We start from the raw sequence: 15,793 nt of genomic DNA on the forward strand, positions 1-15,793 counted from the left end.
TTTAAAATACACTCATGTCAGTTATGTATATTTTTTAATAGTACACAGTCTAATTATACATCTTTAATCTAAATGCATTTCCCTCCCTCACTCCCTCCCTCTCTGAACATTGGGATTAATCCCCTTGTTTTATAATTCAACGTGCGTTTTCTTGCCTGTCAGCCAGTTAAATTGGCGCAAAATCAAAAGCTTTTCATCAGACAACATCCATCTTTAGGACTATGTAATAGTCACGTGCAACCGGCAGGTGGCAGTCTCACGCCCCCACCAAAAAAAAAAAAATGTTTGAAAAGTGAGCATTATGTGGCTCATAAATAACTGAACGGGACACACACACACAAAAGAAATAAATAGATGGTTATTGGACAGGAGAGGCATTGCTATGATTGTGTCTCTGTGGGGTGATAGTTGCCATGGCAACAGCCTGAACCACACTGGGAACTTGGGTCAGGATAACGTTCCCCGTGTCCACAAGCAACCAGGCTGGATCAGTAAATCACTCGCTCTTTTTCTAAGGGCTGAGCAGAGGCCAAGTGACTCAAAATTAATTCTCAGAGGCTGTTTGACCTTTCATTTGATATCTTGCCCCCCACCGCCTCCCAAAAATGTCCAAATCAGGAATAATAGAAATGGAATTAAAGGGTACATGGAGTCACACTTCATAACCTTTAAATATGAAGGAAACGCAGAAATTATAAAGGATTTTTTTTTTTAACTGTGGCCGCAATATGGACAAAAAGATTGCACAGAATGCTACTTTGGGGCCAATAAAATGGGTATAATAGATGCAAAAAAAAAGCACTTTTTTTTTTACACAGTGCACACACAACAAAAATGACACTGTTTGGGGATTGCATTTTTCTTGAATTTTCAAGCAAATTAAAAAACGTGGAAAATGATGAAACCAAAATTTTAACTTGGGTTCTTTTGAAAATTTAATTTCTCTTACAAAATTTTAAGACAAATAACAATTTGGCTGGCCGCCAGAGGTTGTGAGAGGCCAATTTTAGACAAATTGCAATTACTCAGACTACCAACTATCGTGAGAGGATTTTTTTTTTCAGTGTGATGGGAAAAAAAAAAAGGTACAGGCAAATTTCCACAAAAAAATTCCTAAGGGACTTTTCATTGACATTTTTTGTCAAATTCATATTTGTTTGACTGATAAATAAAAATGAGCACCCACTTTTTTCTTTAATGCATAAAAGTTTGTTCAAAAAAAACAAAAACAAAAAAAAAACAAAGCAAAAACAACAAATAATGCACGGTTTTCGTTTGTTGAGAATTGAACTTTAGAATAACATTTTTGTTGAAAAATTAGGTCAAATTCTACAAGTTCTGGCAGTCCACAAATATTTTAAAGTAAATACAAATTTAGGGTATACACTACAAGTTTGAATGTACTGCTGTGAGTTTTAAATCTTATTTTCCTATATGTTGAACCATTCCTAGTTCTGAGAATACAATTGTTAACGTTCAAGGGGAAAACACCATTCCAAATGTACTGTATATGTTTTCTGTTCACTTTCCTTAAAGAGTCAAATCACTATTTCTCAAATGTTCTCATTACAATACAACATATACCGCGTACGTCAAGGGATGACCTAAAGCTGAGACTTGCACAATTAAGTCACTCAAAAGGTTCAACTTTCAATTTTGAGTCAATTACCCGTTTTAGTTCAACTACCACACTCAATCATCGCAACTGTATACAGGTGCAGAGGCTTATTACAAAAAAACCTCCAACAAACTGGGGGGAAGAGAACCCAATTTCCAACATCCGCTACATTTTCCATGAAGTATTAATCCAATATACTAGGCCAACGTGCTCATCAATCAAACCTACCCATGCGCATGTTTTCCAAATTCGCCTCCGGGTTAGCGTTCCCATCCTCACGACACGAGCGCCTTCTTTTATATTTTTAAATCCATAAAATGCAAATGTATGCACAGTGGTAATTGGATCATGCATTCTGTGATGAAAAATTTGCTGCAACACTGAAACTGTAACAAAGACACAACGTCTACAAGCCTGTCTAATGTGTGAAGGACAGAAGCTATTAATTAAACTGCTTTTGCCTGGTTAGTCCTCATCTTCATAACGGCTAACTGAGATGCTCGACATTAACTCTTGAATACCATTTATGGGGTCTGGTGCGAGACCCTTGTGAATGAAAAGTGGAGTTAGGTCTCAATGAAAGTGAGAGCACCTTCCATTCCACTGAGGAACTCCACCCTAAATTGTGTCTGAATGTCGGATTGTTGTCATGTACCGTAATTTCTCAAGTATAATGCGTCCTTAAGTATGATGCGCACCCCCAAAGTTGACTTAAAAAAAAAAAAAAAAAATCAGAAAAGCCCATCTACCAATATACAATGCACACCACCAATTAGCCCACTACCCATAAAATATTAGGAAGGTTTTTGTATTTATATTTTGTTAGGATTGTACTTGTATTGTTTAAAAAAAAAAACTGTCCATACAACAATCATTAATAATAATAATTGTGCATGGGGTGATGTAGCGGTAATATAATCTTGGGACAGGCCACGAGACATGCTTGTCCTGGTCCCTGTAATTGTCAGAACAGAATCCCTCCACCAACTAAAATGATTGCTCAATGATGGCACAACGTTTTAAAACTGTTCATAACACAAATTACAGTCTTGAAAATATAAACTGTTTGACACTGTTTATTAAACACTCCATTAAATATTTGTGCATAGAGCAGTTTATCCACTACGTTACATATCCTTGGCCTTCAAAAGAAGCATCTGACTCATCTCCAATCTGAAAAAGATCCATAGCAGCTACCTTCGGTGCATCGCTGTTGAACTCATCATTGATGACTGGAAACATTTTTTTTTTGATCCCAAGAACTTGGGTTGCACAGCGCAACCTCTCCCCCTCCGTTTGGTTCCAATCTGTTGCATCTTTCACTGTGGCGTCAGGTGGCTATCAAAACAACGTGAGCTAAAACTATGCAGAAACGAGCGTAATGGGCGTATTTCAATTGTGTGCACTCCCATGACGCTCGTATTACGTAGTTTGAGCTCACGTTGTTTTGGTACCCACCTGAAGCCATTGAGGCGAGCTATCGTTGTTTCAGACTGTGGCGCAACTTCCGGGTTGCCGGCATCATCGGCACAAGTGATGACACATTTCTTTTAAAAGCATCTGCACAACTAACCACTGTAGTCAACATTTTTTGTCTTTTGTCTTAGTTTAAGTTTAAACAAACTCATGGGCAGTCATTTCTGATCTTTGGTGCAGTAGCAACCAGCATGCTACGCTAACAGTCGTAAAATGCAAGCTCCTGAGGTGCTCAGAGAGCTCAGGTTGGGGGCCCACGTTACCGTAATATATATAAATGTGTAACATAAGACATCGAATATCATATCGAAATGTATACATTTTTAATCACTCTATATACGTGTATACGACTATACAAGGTGACTGTATTTTTTATTTTTCATCCATACTTAAATATAATGCGCTCTATTAACTTTTTGAAAATATTTTGAGAAAAATTTGCACATTATTTTTGAGAAATTACGGTAATTTTATCATATGTACGTGTATCTGGACCAAAAGTATAGGGGCACAATGCCATCCACTACAATGATGAGGAGGGTTTAAGTTCTTTAGAATAATAGTGGACCTAAAGCATGTTCTGAAGCAAAGCCACTCTAAATTGCTTCTGATTTTTACTTTCGTATGGACACAGAATGCTGCTCTGGAAAAGTCCCATTCATGACATCCGATACACATACAGGGTGTCCCAAAACTCTCTAAACTTTTTTCCACTTCTTTTCAACAAGATTTTGGAGCGTGTCTGTGGGAATTTGTGCCCTGTCGTGAGGTCAGCGGTCACCCACGGAAGACAAGTGGGCTAAAAATGTCTTGCTATCATGAGGAATTAAGATCCACTGAGAAGCGAGGGACCTTGCCCAACCCCTGAGCGACAAATTCATTGATGAAAGTGATTTCCTAAAGAGTTCCGTATGCGTTTCTTTCTGAGAGTGATTAAGAAATACCAGAGCGAGGCAACCAAATGCCAGCATAGTGACAAGTAAAACACAGGATGAGCTCACTGCGGTTTCCAGACTATTTAACAAGCACACGCTAGGTCACGTAAAGCCAAGGTGATATCATTACACGACGCGATTCACCAAACAACCGACGACAGTCAAGTTTTCCCCGCCATAGCGACCGACTGATTTTATCTCTCGGGGCGCGACAATTGATTTGAACACGTACAATACAATCCTGTTAATGGCTCCGTCACACCGAAACGCAAACGTCACACGCGATGTCTAAATTTAGCTAAGATATTAGCTCATAGTGTAATGGAGAACACGAGGAATCCATTTTTTGAACAGACACGACATGTGTAACAGTTTGTTAGCCAATCAAATGGACAATATGTGGACATAAGGATCGGGACATATTTCGCGTGCTACACTCTAAAAGTAGGACCTACTTGACAGCCTTTATAGTTTAAAAAAAAGTCATCTATTTTTTATGCTGCTTGTTCTCATCAGGGTGAGAGGCAACCTAGACCCAGCTGACATTGAGTGAGAAAAGCGGGATACACCTGGGACTGGTGTGAATATTAATGACCAGTTTTCATTCTGCTGGATTTAATTGAATTTTTTTACAGCTCAAATTCTAATCTTTTTGAGTGCTGAACGTCAAGTTTTGAGGGTCAACCCACTTTTTTAAGGCTAATGCAAATTATTGCTGAAACTTGAACTTCAAAGAACTTTTCTGAGATTTGGATTCCATTTCGTCAAATTGCATCTCATTCGACTGCAAGGGATGGGCGTACACAATCTTTTTCTTGTTTTTTTCCTCAAGTGCAAAATAGACAGATAAATGCAATTTTGGGGAGAAAAAAATGACAGTTTTTATTTGGTTTCTTATTTGTCTTTAGGACTGTATTTTCCTTAAAATTGTACGTCACTTTTTGATTTGTTCGACTGCTAAACTGCTAAATTCTTGGAATGAGAGAAAAGAAATGGAAAAATACCAACAACAACAACAACAAAAATTGGATTCTTATTCAGCTTTTAAATCAAATCTCCCTTGAAACTTCAGTAAAATTCAGATTTTCTTGACTGGTAGAGAAAGTTCTGAGAATCCACTTTTTTTTTTCCTCGCACACAAAAAAATATTAGAGTATTTTTGACAAAGAAAATAAAAAACAACTCCACCACCCAGAAGAATATAAATTGGTTGCGATTTTTCTCCCCACTCTCCCCCATTTGCCAGTAGATTTTGATGCCTTTTGTACTGATACTTTGGTCCGCATCGGGGACCCACTTCAAAAAGCTACAGCGCCGCAGCAGTTTGTTAAGCACGCGCCAGCGATCACAAGACTCGCAGTTTCCTCAGAGAGCACAGAGGCGGTGGCTCTGATTAACAGTCATCTCCAGCGTGATGGGTTTTGTTTACGCTGTCGTCCGGCCTCTTCTTTTCCCGACGGAGGTCACACTGGCAAGTGGCAACACCGACTTTGACTTAAAAATGGGGAAGACCAGCCCCACGAGCAGTTTAAGAGGGGACATGTTACTCAAAAATGACTTTTTAATTGCCCGTCTCCAGTCGCAAATCACAGTTGGTGCATTCACCAATTTGCCTATCTTTCAAATGATCGATTATTCACTGAAAAGAAAATTGATACAATATTATGTGATGGTGGCACGGTGGATCAGGTGGAAAGTATTGGCCTCACAGTTCTGAGGACCCGGGTTCGATCCCGGCCCCGCCTGTGTGGAGTTTGCATGTTCTCCCCGTGCCTCCGTGGGTTTCCTCCGGGCACTCCAGTTTCCTCCCACATCCCAAAAACATGCAACACTAATTGGACACTCTAAATTGCCCCCAGGTGTGATTGTGGGTGTGGCTGTCCATCTCAATCTGCCCTGCGATTGGGTGGCAACACATTCAGGCTGTACCCCGCCTGCGGCCCGTTGACAGCCCAGATAGGCTCCAGCACTCCCGCGACCCTCGTGAGGATAAGCAGCTAAGAAAATGGATGGATGGATAGTTTGTAGTATATTTAGGCTTCCAACTACAAATAGACACGGGCAATTCCAAACACTTTTTGTGAAACTTTCAACCTAACCCACTGTGACTTGGCAATCTGACACACAAGGGAGAAAATATGACTCCTCCTTTCATTGTTTCAGATAAAACGCCTCCGGCTCGGCTCTTTGGTCATGTTTGGAGATGTCAGGGCACGTTCTGCATGACGACGCATAATGTAAAAGTGCAGCGGTCCGGGCCAGGTGGCTCATTTTACTGGCGGTGACGTTGTCTTTCGGCACGGCGCTCACCACAGCGTGTAAGGACGACAAAAGAACGTCGGCGGGCAAACACGGGACGCCCGCCCCACTGTCGGTTGGCCGCCTACCACCTTTCCACATGCAATCTGCCCCTCCTTTCCGTTTCATTAGAGCTGACAAATGACATGGCGCCGCCGGCTGATAGCGAGCCGGTCGGGGGCGAGGGGTTGGGTTTGTCGGTGGGGGGACGACGGGCTTGCTGGGTAAACATACATCACCGGCATCTGCGCGGCGGCCTGCGCTCTCCCCGGGGCAGCTCAGATTGAGAGATTATGCAGCAAATCTGGCTATTATGCAGAGGAAAATGAGAAAAGACAGCGGCGGCTGCACAAACAACACCCAAAGTCACTTGTGACAAGGTCGAAGCCCACCGTGCTCTCCTATCTGGCTGAGAGGTCAGTGCCGCCGGAATGGTGCTAACCTATGGCACTGAAGACGGCCTTCTGAGTCTGTCGAGCTTTTAACCAGTCACACACCTGATTGCAAGTGTCTCACAATGAACAAGAGAATTTTATTTCATGAACAATGTACAATTAAGCTTGCCAATCTAAAAATACATGACATATATTTTGAAATGTGTTAATGATAATTTGCTTTTCTTCAAGCAAAACAATACGGTGAGCACCGGGGGTGGTGGGGAGTACTGGAGCGCACTCCAGTGAGCAGTCGCCATGTTTTCGACAGCAATAACAAATACGCTAAAAGTCATAATTTCACACAGAAAGTTCCTGACTTTTCCTCAAGTAACCCAAAATCTAATCAAACGAACCAAATTCAACCCGTGTTTACTATAATACGTTTTAGATTTATAAGTCTCTGTCGAATCAGAGAAAATGATGGTAGTGGTAGGAATCTGGAAGCTGTACGTTGCATAAATTTATGCATTTTTATAGGACAGTTGGTAAGAGTCTTATTCCTCTACAGCTTTCTCTAGAGTATCTGTACTTCTACTATAGTAGGGAATGCGAGTAGCATTTTCCACATCTGCCACTCACTATTTCAAGGCGGCATAAAGCTGGAGTGTGTATCTTGCGCTAAACTGAACCTTCATCCCTCCGCTGTCTCTTTGACTGTCATGTCTGTCGTTTTCGTTTAAGTCACGCAGTCAGGGAATTGCTGCTGCTGCATCAGCGGTGGCGGCGGCGGTGGTGGTGGTACATCAAAGCTGCTGTCACCGCCGCCTTTTGTTGCCAAATACATGGCCGTGTTCCCGTCAAGGTCACTGAGCACGGAGGTCACAGCCATGCATGCAAATGAGGCCTACCCCCGGCTTGCAGCCAACAAGCCAGCAAGGTTATTGGAGAATCTTACATGGCACCGTTTTTTTCTGAAAAGGCGCATAAAAGCGTGTTGCTTCGGCCTTTTGTGTCTTTGATGATGGAGATTTGAAGACAAAAGTTTAAAATTGCATCTCAAAGATTTGGAGAGAAAAAAAAACATATTGTCTCTGAACACTAACATATTAACTAACCAAATGATTGAAAAAAAAAACATGAAAAAAGATATAGTCATTTGCAAACTGACCAAGACAAACATCTTCAAGAGTCAAAGACAGGGAATAATTAGTAATAACCAAGTAACAAATGTATGAATGGACTACTAATTTTACTGCTGGGACAGCTGGGACTTCTCTTGTCATTGGTCCCATCAGATTCTGTCATAAATTCTTACTTTTTTAGGTACTGAATTTTATTTTAAGTGTAGTCACATTACTTTTGAGAATTATGACCACAAATAAGGCCGATATTCTTGGTAAAAGTTTAATTTTTTGGAGTGCAGGTAACAAACTTGTGAATGGACAAACTAATAAATAAACCAACCAAGTAACTACTTAGGTAACGAAATATTGTCTGAATTGTCTTTGTGATGGAAAAAAAGGGAACACAGGAATGAAGAAACTAATTATCAAACTAACGACCGTAATTTCCGGCCTATAAACTGCAACTTTTTTCACAGACTTTCAACCCTGCAGTTTATGCGGTGATGCGGCTAATTTGGCGCATTTTTTCCAACGGCCGCAAGTTGGACACTCGAGCGGAAAAGGTAAGAGTGAGACCGGTGGAATATATGTGCCGAGGAAGTGACTTTTACCGGTCTGGCCCTGTTAGCGCTGCACTAGCGTGTTATTGCCGTGTCTCTGTTATTTTTATTAGTGTGTGTTTTTTTTTTAAACCGGCCCTGTTAGCGCGGCATTAGCGTGAGCGCACCGCTAGCATTGGCGTTAGTGCGGCGTTAGTGTTAGCACGGCGGCGCTAGCGTTAAACTCTCTGTGTACCGTCTTTCTTTGTAAATACAGGATCTTGTGTTTCAATGTGGGCACTTGCGGCTTTTACACAGCTGCGGCATATGTATGTACCAAAAGGTATTTCCTTTACAAATGTACTGGGTGAGTCTTATACCAAGGTGCGTTCTGTAGGCCGGGAATTACGGTAATGGACTTTACTTAGCGACGTGCGAAATGCCTAAAAACGCACAAGCAAAAAAACATCCGAACAAAAGTAACGAACGTACGAGCCGAAAGACTATCAAATCGAGGCCCGGCCGAGTGCTCTCGGCAGCCGGATGAGCTCTATTTTGCGTTTTGTCAGCAAGTCTGGCAGATTGGCTTCTGGAGTCACCACCACCACAACAACAACGTATTTTCAACGAGATTAAGGAGCGAAGACAGGAGGCCGCTTTGATATGCGTCTGGCGAGCTTGACAGGGACGCAAATGACAAAATGAAACCGCGGTAATGACCGCCGCCGCTGCCCTCCTTATGCAAATAGTGGAAGAAAAATGCAGGGAAGCTCATGAATCATTTAAGACTTGCGCTCATCAAAAATAAAGCTTTTTTTTTTTTGTCTTTGTTGAGAGTTTTTACTTTTTGGAACATTTTTAATTGCAGGGCAGGAATGGGATGAGAGATTCAACAATTAATCTAAAACTAATTGATTATCAAATTATTCAACAACTATTTTGATCATCAATTAAATGTTAAGAGCCATTTTTCTGACCCAAAATGATCCAAAACCTCTGACTTCAGCGAATCTTGAGTAAATATTCTGGATTTCTGTTGTCGTTCTTGAAAGCAACTATGTGTTTAATCAAAGCAAGATATTTGAGCATCTGCTTTTATTTTGGAAAACAAAGATCGAGATTTGTCCCTGTTTTCTCTCATATCACAGACCAAACCAGTAACTGAATCGTAATCAATTTATGGGGGAAAAATAGTTTTGTCGATTACAAAATAATCATTTGCATTTTAAGTATGAATGACGCGCAACTGACATGAAGTTGAACCTGAAGCAGCCTCAAACTAGTACGTCTTCACATTAATCAATCATTAAACAAATAAACAACAATTTGTTCATAAACTGTAATGACTAAAAGTATGATTCAGAAGTAAAGTTAAATGCAAAATACATTTGTAGCTGATTATTTAATTAATGGATGGAATATCCATCCATTTTCTTTGCCGCTTATCCTCACAAGGGTTGCGGGAGTGCTGGAGCCTATCCCAGTTGTCAACGGGCAGGAGGCGGGGTACACCCTGAACTGGTTGCCAGTCAATCGCAGGGCAGATGGAGACAGACAACAGTTGCACTCACAATCACACCTAGGGGCAATTTAGTGTCCAATTAATGTCAAACTCCACACAGGCGGGGCCGGGATTGAACCCTGGACCCCAGAACTTTTCCAGCTGCCCCACCCTGCCGCCATGGATGGAATAGTCGAGTCTAAAATTATTTGAAAGCTGTTGCGATGATTGGGTCTATACCAAAAGACTTGACTTTGACTTTGGTATTCATGAGATTTGACCCGATGAACTGGCGACATAATCCGATTAAGCGCAACGGAGCGTGGATGGATGCAGAGATGACAATGACAGTATGCTCACTTTTCTCCTTGAAGCTTGTTGGTTTTCACAATCAAGTCTTGGGTTTGCTCCTTGGCAGCCTGCCAAATGGAAAAATAGTCACAAACGCGTGTTGCCTATAATTGAGCAATAATTAAACAAAATGACAAGGCGACACATTTGACCGCACCTTTAACCTGCTGGTCATCTCCGCACAGCAGGTGCTCATGGCTTGCACGTCCTCGTGAACGCTCTCCAGCTCCTGTGGCGAGAACGAGGGGAATACAGTACAGTGAACCTGTAATAGGAGCATTTGGGAACTACAGACCATTCAGTATTAAGTATTGTTATTACATAAGTTTTTCCCCTTTTAAATGTGTCTTTAGCTTACTCTTAAGTCAAAATTTGACTCACAACATGAGAACAAAATTACATTTAAAAATTTGACCAAGGGACGGCTTGTAACCCAAGAAACTCATAAGCACTACTAAGTCAACGTACCAGTGTGTACTGTAAAAACCCATCGAAAATCACATATTTCCTCGTTATGCTCCACAAAAAAAAATGGTATTTAGCAGGCCCATGCTATGCTAGGTGATTCATAACATACTGTAAACACAACTGCAAGGATTGGCTGAATACTGTGTCTATTACGTCTTTGACTTCTTTAAATATCCGCGCAAAGTCCTCGTTGATGGCAAGGCTCCTCCGCTCGATGTCACCGCGCAGGTTCCTCCGTGTGCGCAGGTTGTTCTCGGTGAAGAACGCCGACAGGGCCGTCAGAGCCTCCAGCATCTCCTGCAATCACGCCACAAAAACAGCTAATTGTTTGAACCGATGAATGTGGCACCTTCAAGCATCTGGAAATTGCGCCCAACGATGAGCCAGACATGTGGCCCTCCACCATTCTTCAGACTTATCAGGAGCTCCCAAAGCCATGACCTTATCATCTGGGCTTCCCCCATGTTCTTTAAAGATAATACTTTTTGTGTATGTAAACTTTTAACCTCGATGAAAAAAATATAACATTCACTCAAATTCTCTCTCATTATTTTGCCCTTTAACAAAATTACATAATTGTGGTGATCCTGACTGAAATAGGAGAGGTTTAGTCTGATTTAACTTCAGAGAGTGAGACAATTTCTGGCTTCAACTGTAAATGCGGGAGAAACATTCACATTTGCATAGAGTACATACAGTACAACAGTCCATTCATCCATTTTCCAAGCCGCTTATCCTCATAAGGGTAACTTTAAGATTTTTCTTCCTTTGGGTGGAGGGGTGTAAGAGAATTAATCTAGTCCACAAGTCCACAACAGGCTCCTGTGACATGGATTGAATCTTTTGTCGTTGAAGTCGTTCTGATTCCGTTACTTTTATACTAAAAGCTTCTGTTGATACTTCAATAGTAACGAACGTAAATACTTTTATCGTCTATGAATCGAAGTCTGAGGCAGATGTTTGAACCAGTAAAACTGTCCAACTATGTTCATTTTCTTAGCTTTAAAAAAAAGATTTACAAATTTTCAACCCCTAAAACACCATGCTGCCGGCATCATGAATTTTCTCATCTTAAAAAGTAAAAATAAACATTTTGAACAACTAGAACACGGAGCAGCCCTACACAGTTCATTTTCATAGCCTAAATAAATTGAATAGAATATTGATATCTTGTAACAAAAAATACTTAAACCATTGTGATGCACTGTTGTGCAACTACACACACCTTTCGTTTACAAGTCTTTGATATGAATATCTATTATGTTTTAGTAAAGTTTTTGTGTGACCTATAAGATTTACCGTACATAAACTACAAATTAATTTCATTTTAGACTGGGTAACCATGTTGTGGTAGGTCACTAAACCACAATATTTTCTGATCAACTGGACCAGACAACAGACACATCCGCCATACCGAAATTCACAGCTTTGTCAGGTTTACACGAGCAGAAGAAAAATGAATAAAATATTCTCAAATCTGTTATAGAAATGTAAAGGCATCACCGCCTTATACTTATATAGCAAAAAAAAAATCCATAAAACGATTATTATTAGAGTCGAATTAGCCGACACTAGCTCGCTTAGCTTCTTCTTTTCCTTTCGGCTTGTCAGATCAGGGGTCGCCACAGAGCTTCATCTTAGATGCAAGCATATTTGTTTGACAGTTTTTACGCCGGATGACTTTCATGGCAACCGAATTGAGAAAAAAAGAAGCTACAAGTATTACCTTGTCATTGTCAAGCTGCGTCTCCAATATTTTATTCAGCTTCCTCGAAAGCGGGTTATTCGGCGTTGCGTTTGCACTTTGTATCGATTCAGCAGAAGAAGCGCTACCGGCTGCTATTTCTACTTTAACGCCAGCCATTGCAAATAATAATTCGAAAAGGTGGGGGAAAAAACGCCTTTCCCTTCTCCACGTCAACTTGTTTTGTTTTGGTCCGTTCTAGATTGAGGTCCGGTCAGTTTGACGGGGAACAAAGATATTGTCAAATGGTTCCCACCAACTATTAATTCTTTTTTTTTTTTCTCCCCCTTCTAAATATAATAAATACTGGGGAAGGCGACTAGGGAACGATAGTTTTTTTTAAATTAATTGTAATTCATTTATTATCACACGTGGTTTTTTTTTCTAAAAACACAGTAATTTACATTGTTTTAAGACTGTTAAGTACAAAATGATTATGATAACCTAATTCACTGTCAAGCAGTTTCCTCAATATGACAATTTCACTGACAAACAGTATTTTAAAAACATATTGGGACATTTTTAAGATAGCGGCATTACATTCAATGAATCTGGTTAATCTGAAAACACATTAACATTCCTGAATAAACCAATTTTGATTCCTCTTTTGTAATAAGCGCTTCAATCCAAATGAATAGCTGGAACGAATACTAATATTATATAATATCGTGACATAACTAAGAGGTAATCCACTGTGCATTTTACAAAGAAGATTGCAGTATTAGGGATGCATTGCAATATCTGCAACAGTCAGTTTTGTTTGTTTTGATTTGTTGATCAACAATACTTTTATTGTTTTTGGTCTTCAGTGGTGTATAGCTGCAATTGAAGAGCTGTTTTTAATATTTGGGTTATGAACCAAATGGCATTTCAAGATAGAATTTAAGGGTAATTATTGTTACCACTGAAACTAAATAAATAGATGTGGGTCTAACTAATATTGTTTAATATTGTTATATAACAGAGGTAACTTCCTATACTTCACATGAATAAATAATAAAATCATGTTGTTGTTTATTCCATAGGGCAGTTTCATTTCAGTGTGGTACTAAGTGAACAATACAGGTTTTTTTGTGTGTGGTTTGGAAGTGCACGAAAACAATCTGAGAACTTTGTCATTTAGTAAAATGACGTGCTGAAACATTAGAATTAATTGAAATTTTGAAGAATCGAACATTATTAACTTTGTGTAACTTGTCATTGCATAGCAACAATGAATTATAATTCATAATTCGTATACATCATTGCTTTTATTATATTGGAAATAAAATAAAGGTATTAGTAAGTATTTTCTTATGGTCATATGTCATTTGTATATTTGTTGTATTTTAATAAATGAATATGATTGACTTTTAGGATTATTATTATTATTCAATTGTAATGAATTTGTAATTACCACTATATCCAGCTCTTCCGGGGGAATCCCGGGTGTTCCCACGCTCGGGGAGGGACATAGTCTCTCCAGCTTGTCCTGCGTCGTCCCTGGGGTCTCTTTCCAGGGGGACTTGGTCAGAACACCTCACCAGGGAGGCGTCCGGGGGCGCCTCCCGATCAGATGCCCCATTCTAAAAAAAAAAAAAAAAAAAAAAAGACCATATCGTAAATTATAATTATTAATGATCCAAATAAATATTGCTAGATTTTGTTTTGCTCGTTAAAGAAATCTAATCTTGGGCTATTGTGGTTCATGTCTGTTCCACATAGGAACGACTTAAAATGTCATTATGTACCTTAAATGTACATTTAAAAAAAAAAAAAAAAAAGGAAATGTTTCTACGTGTTTTACTTAGTGTCTCTGAACGCCTCGTGTGGCGTTCAGGGCCGCGAGTATCGGGGGTCCGGCCCCTGGGTGGGGATTGGTGTGATTGATGGCCACCTCCGGAGAGGCGCGTACGCTCGCGGAGCGCATTTGTCACTCGCCCGGGTGTCTTTCCCCCACGCGGACACCCAGCCCGCGTGAGGTCCTCCGCTTTTATCGATTACCCACTCAACGGCAAAACGTATCGATGAGGACCAAGTGACGTGTGAAAACCGTTCACGTAGCGACCGAAGGAATTTCTCTCTTTTTCTTTTTTTTTCTTCTTCTTTTTTTTTTTTTGTGGAAAAGTTTCCAACGGCCGCATCTGGAGTCCGCGGATGGGAAGAAGCCTCCGGCGAGAGGCGCACTTTATTCCGGAGCTCTCCCAATATGTAAGCCCCCGCCTGGTAGTCGTTTGACATTCTTTATTATTAACATTCCGACGGTGTGAGCACTGCGATAATAAAACGGCGCTGAATCACTTCCTTGCAGCGGATGGTGTGGAGCGCGTGCACGGCACCCCTCAGCAAACATTCACATTCAACCGCTGATAGGTCACCAAACATGTTTTAATTGTTTTGCTGTGTATGAAGGAGCACATTGTAGTGAACGTTTTGCCCGAGAATAATTCAGGGAACGTCACTACACCCGACCGATGAACTTCCTCGAGCTTCTTTGCACTCATGAAGTATACATGCGTGCACGATAAAAATGATTTATCATAATGAAAGTGAAGGAACGTCATGGAATTTGTTATGTACAATAATGCACAAATGCTAAAAAGCATCATAACTGTTCATAAATGGACCGAGTGAGAAACCGACCACAAACCTTTGCCGCTGAGCAATTAAGAGTGACGATAAATCAAACACCTACGCTGCATCTAATGACTGAAAAGTGACACAAAAACAAGTGTGAAACTGATTTTCGTCACAGGCCACGTCGTAGCTACCACTTCCCTCGAAGTGTGAGCCCAAGTAAATGAATGATCAACCCTTATAATTACATATACATAACAAATTGATGCATAGAGAGTTTGGAAATCAAAAGCCTATAAAAAAACAATGGTATTCTGACGAAAATATTTTAAAAGCAGCACTGGAATCAAACAAAAAATGCTTCCAATTTCTCAAGACCATCAGCATACTTTATATTTCCACAATAAATGCAAAGTCAACATACGTGAATTGCTGTCGCGGGCCACATAAAAATGATGTGGCAAGCCGGATCTGGCCCCCGGGCCACCAGTTTGATACCCGTGAAGGAGACAGACCAATGAAAAGTCACACGATCGACCAGCCAATGACAAGAGACGTAACCAATTAACCGGCTGTGTGTAGCGACTGACATGTGGACTGACCAATGTACATTATTTTCTGGACTGCATCAGTGCTCTGTAGTAACCATAAAATCCATACATCAACTTTAAAACCCAAAGTTAAATGTATGTACAGTATATACCTCGCGCATTTTACACAAGGTAAGTCAATTGCTTTAAATGATTGAAAGCCTTTATAGATAAAGAGAAAATGTAAAAACAGCATAAACGTTTATAAAAGTGCTG

At 40.3% G+C, this 15,793-nt stretch overlaps 2 protein-coding genes across 2 annotated transcripts in view; one reads left to right on the top strand and one right to left on the bottom strand.

The window, feature by feature from the left end:
* cog6 (component of oligomeric golgi complex 6) overlaps positions 1-12,659 on the bottom strand; it is a 33,252-nt gene extending 20,593 nt beyond the window's left edge. Inside the window, exons 1-4 of the mRNA XM_061828320.1 lie at positions 12,414-12,659; positions 10,841-10,984; positions 10,377-10,448; positions 10,229-10,287 (exon numbers count right to left, since the gene is read on the bottom strand). Coding sequence (XP_061684304.1) covers positions 10,229-10,287; positions 10,377-10,448; positions 10,841-10,984; positions 12,414-12,551 — 413 coding nt within the window. The 5' untranslated portion in view covers positions 12,552-12,659. The remainder of the gene's footprint in view (positions 1-10,228; positions 10,288-10,376; positions 10,449-10,840; positions 10,985-12,413) is intronic.
* Positions 12,660-14,314: 1,655 nt separating this feature from the next.
* Positions 14,315-15,793, top strand: part of LOC133505240 (LHFPL tetraspan subfamily member 6 protein) — a 62,803-nt gene continuing 61,324 nt past the window's right edge. The window contains exon 1 of the mRNA XM_061828303.1: positions 14,315-14,621. The gene's annotated coding sequence lies outside the window, so the exon portion shown is untranslated. The remainder of the gene's footprint in view (positions 14,622-15,793) is intronic.

The sequence above is a fragment of the Syngnathoides biaculeatus genome, chromosome 8 (genome assembly GCF_019802595.1).
Source record: "Syngnathoides biaculeatus isolate LvHL_M chromosome 8, ASM1980259v1, whole genome shotgun sequence".
NCBI classification, from domain to species: Eukaryota; Metazoa; Chordata; class Actinopteri; order Syngnathiformes; family Syngnathidae; genus Syngnathoides; species Syngnathoides biaculeatus.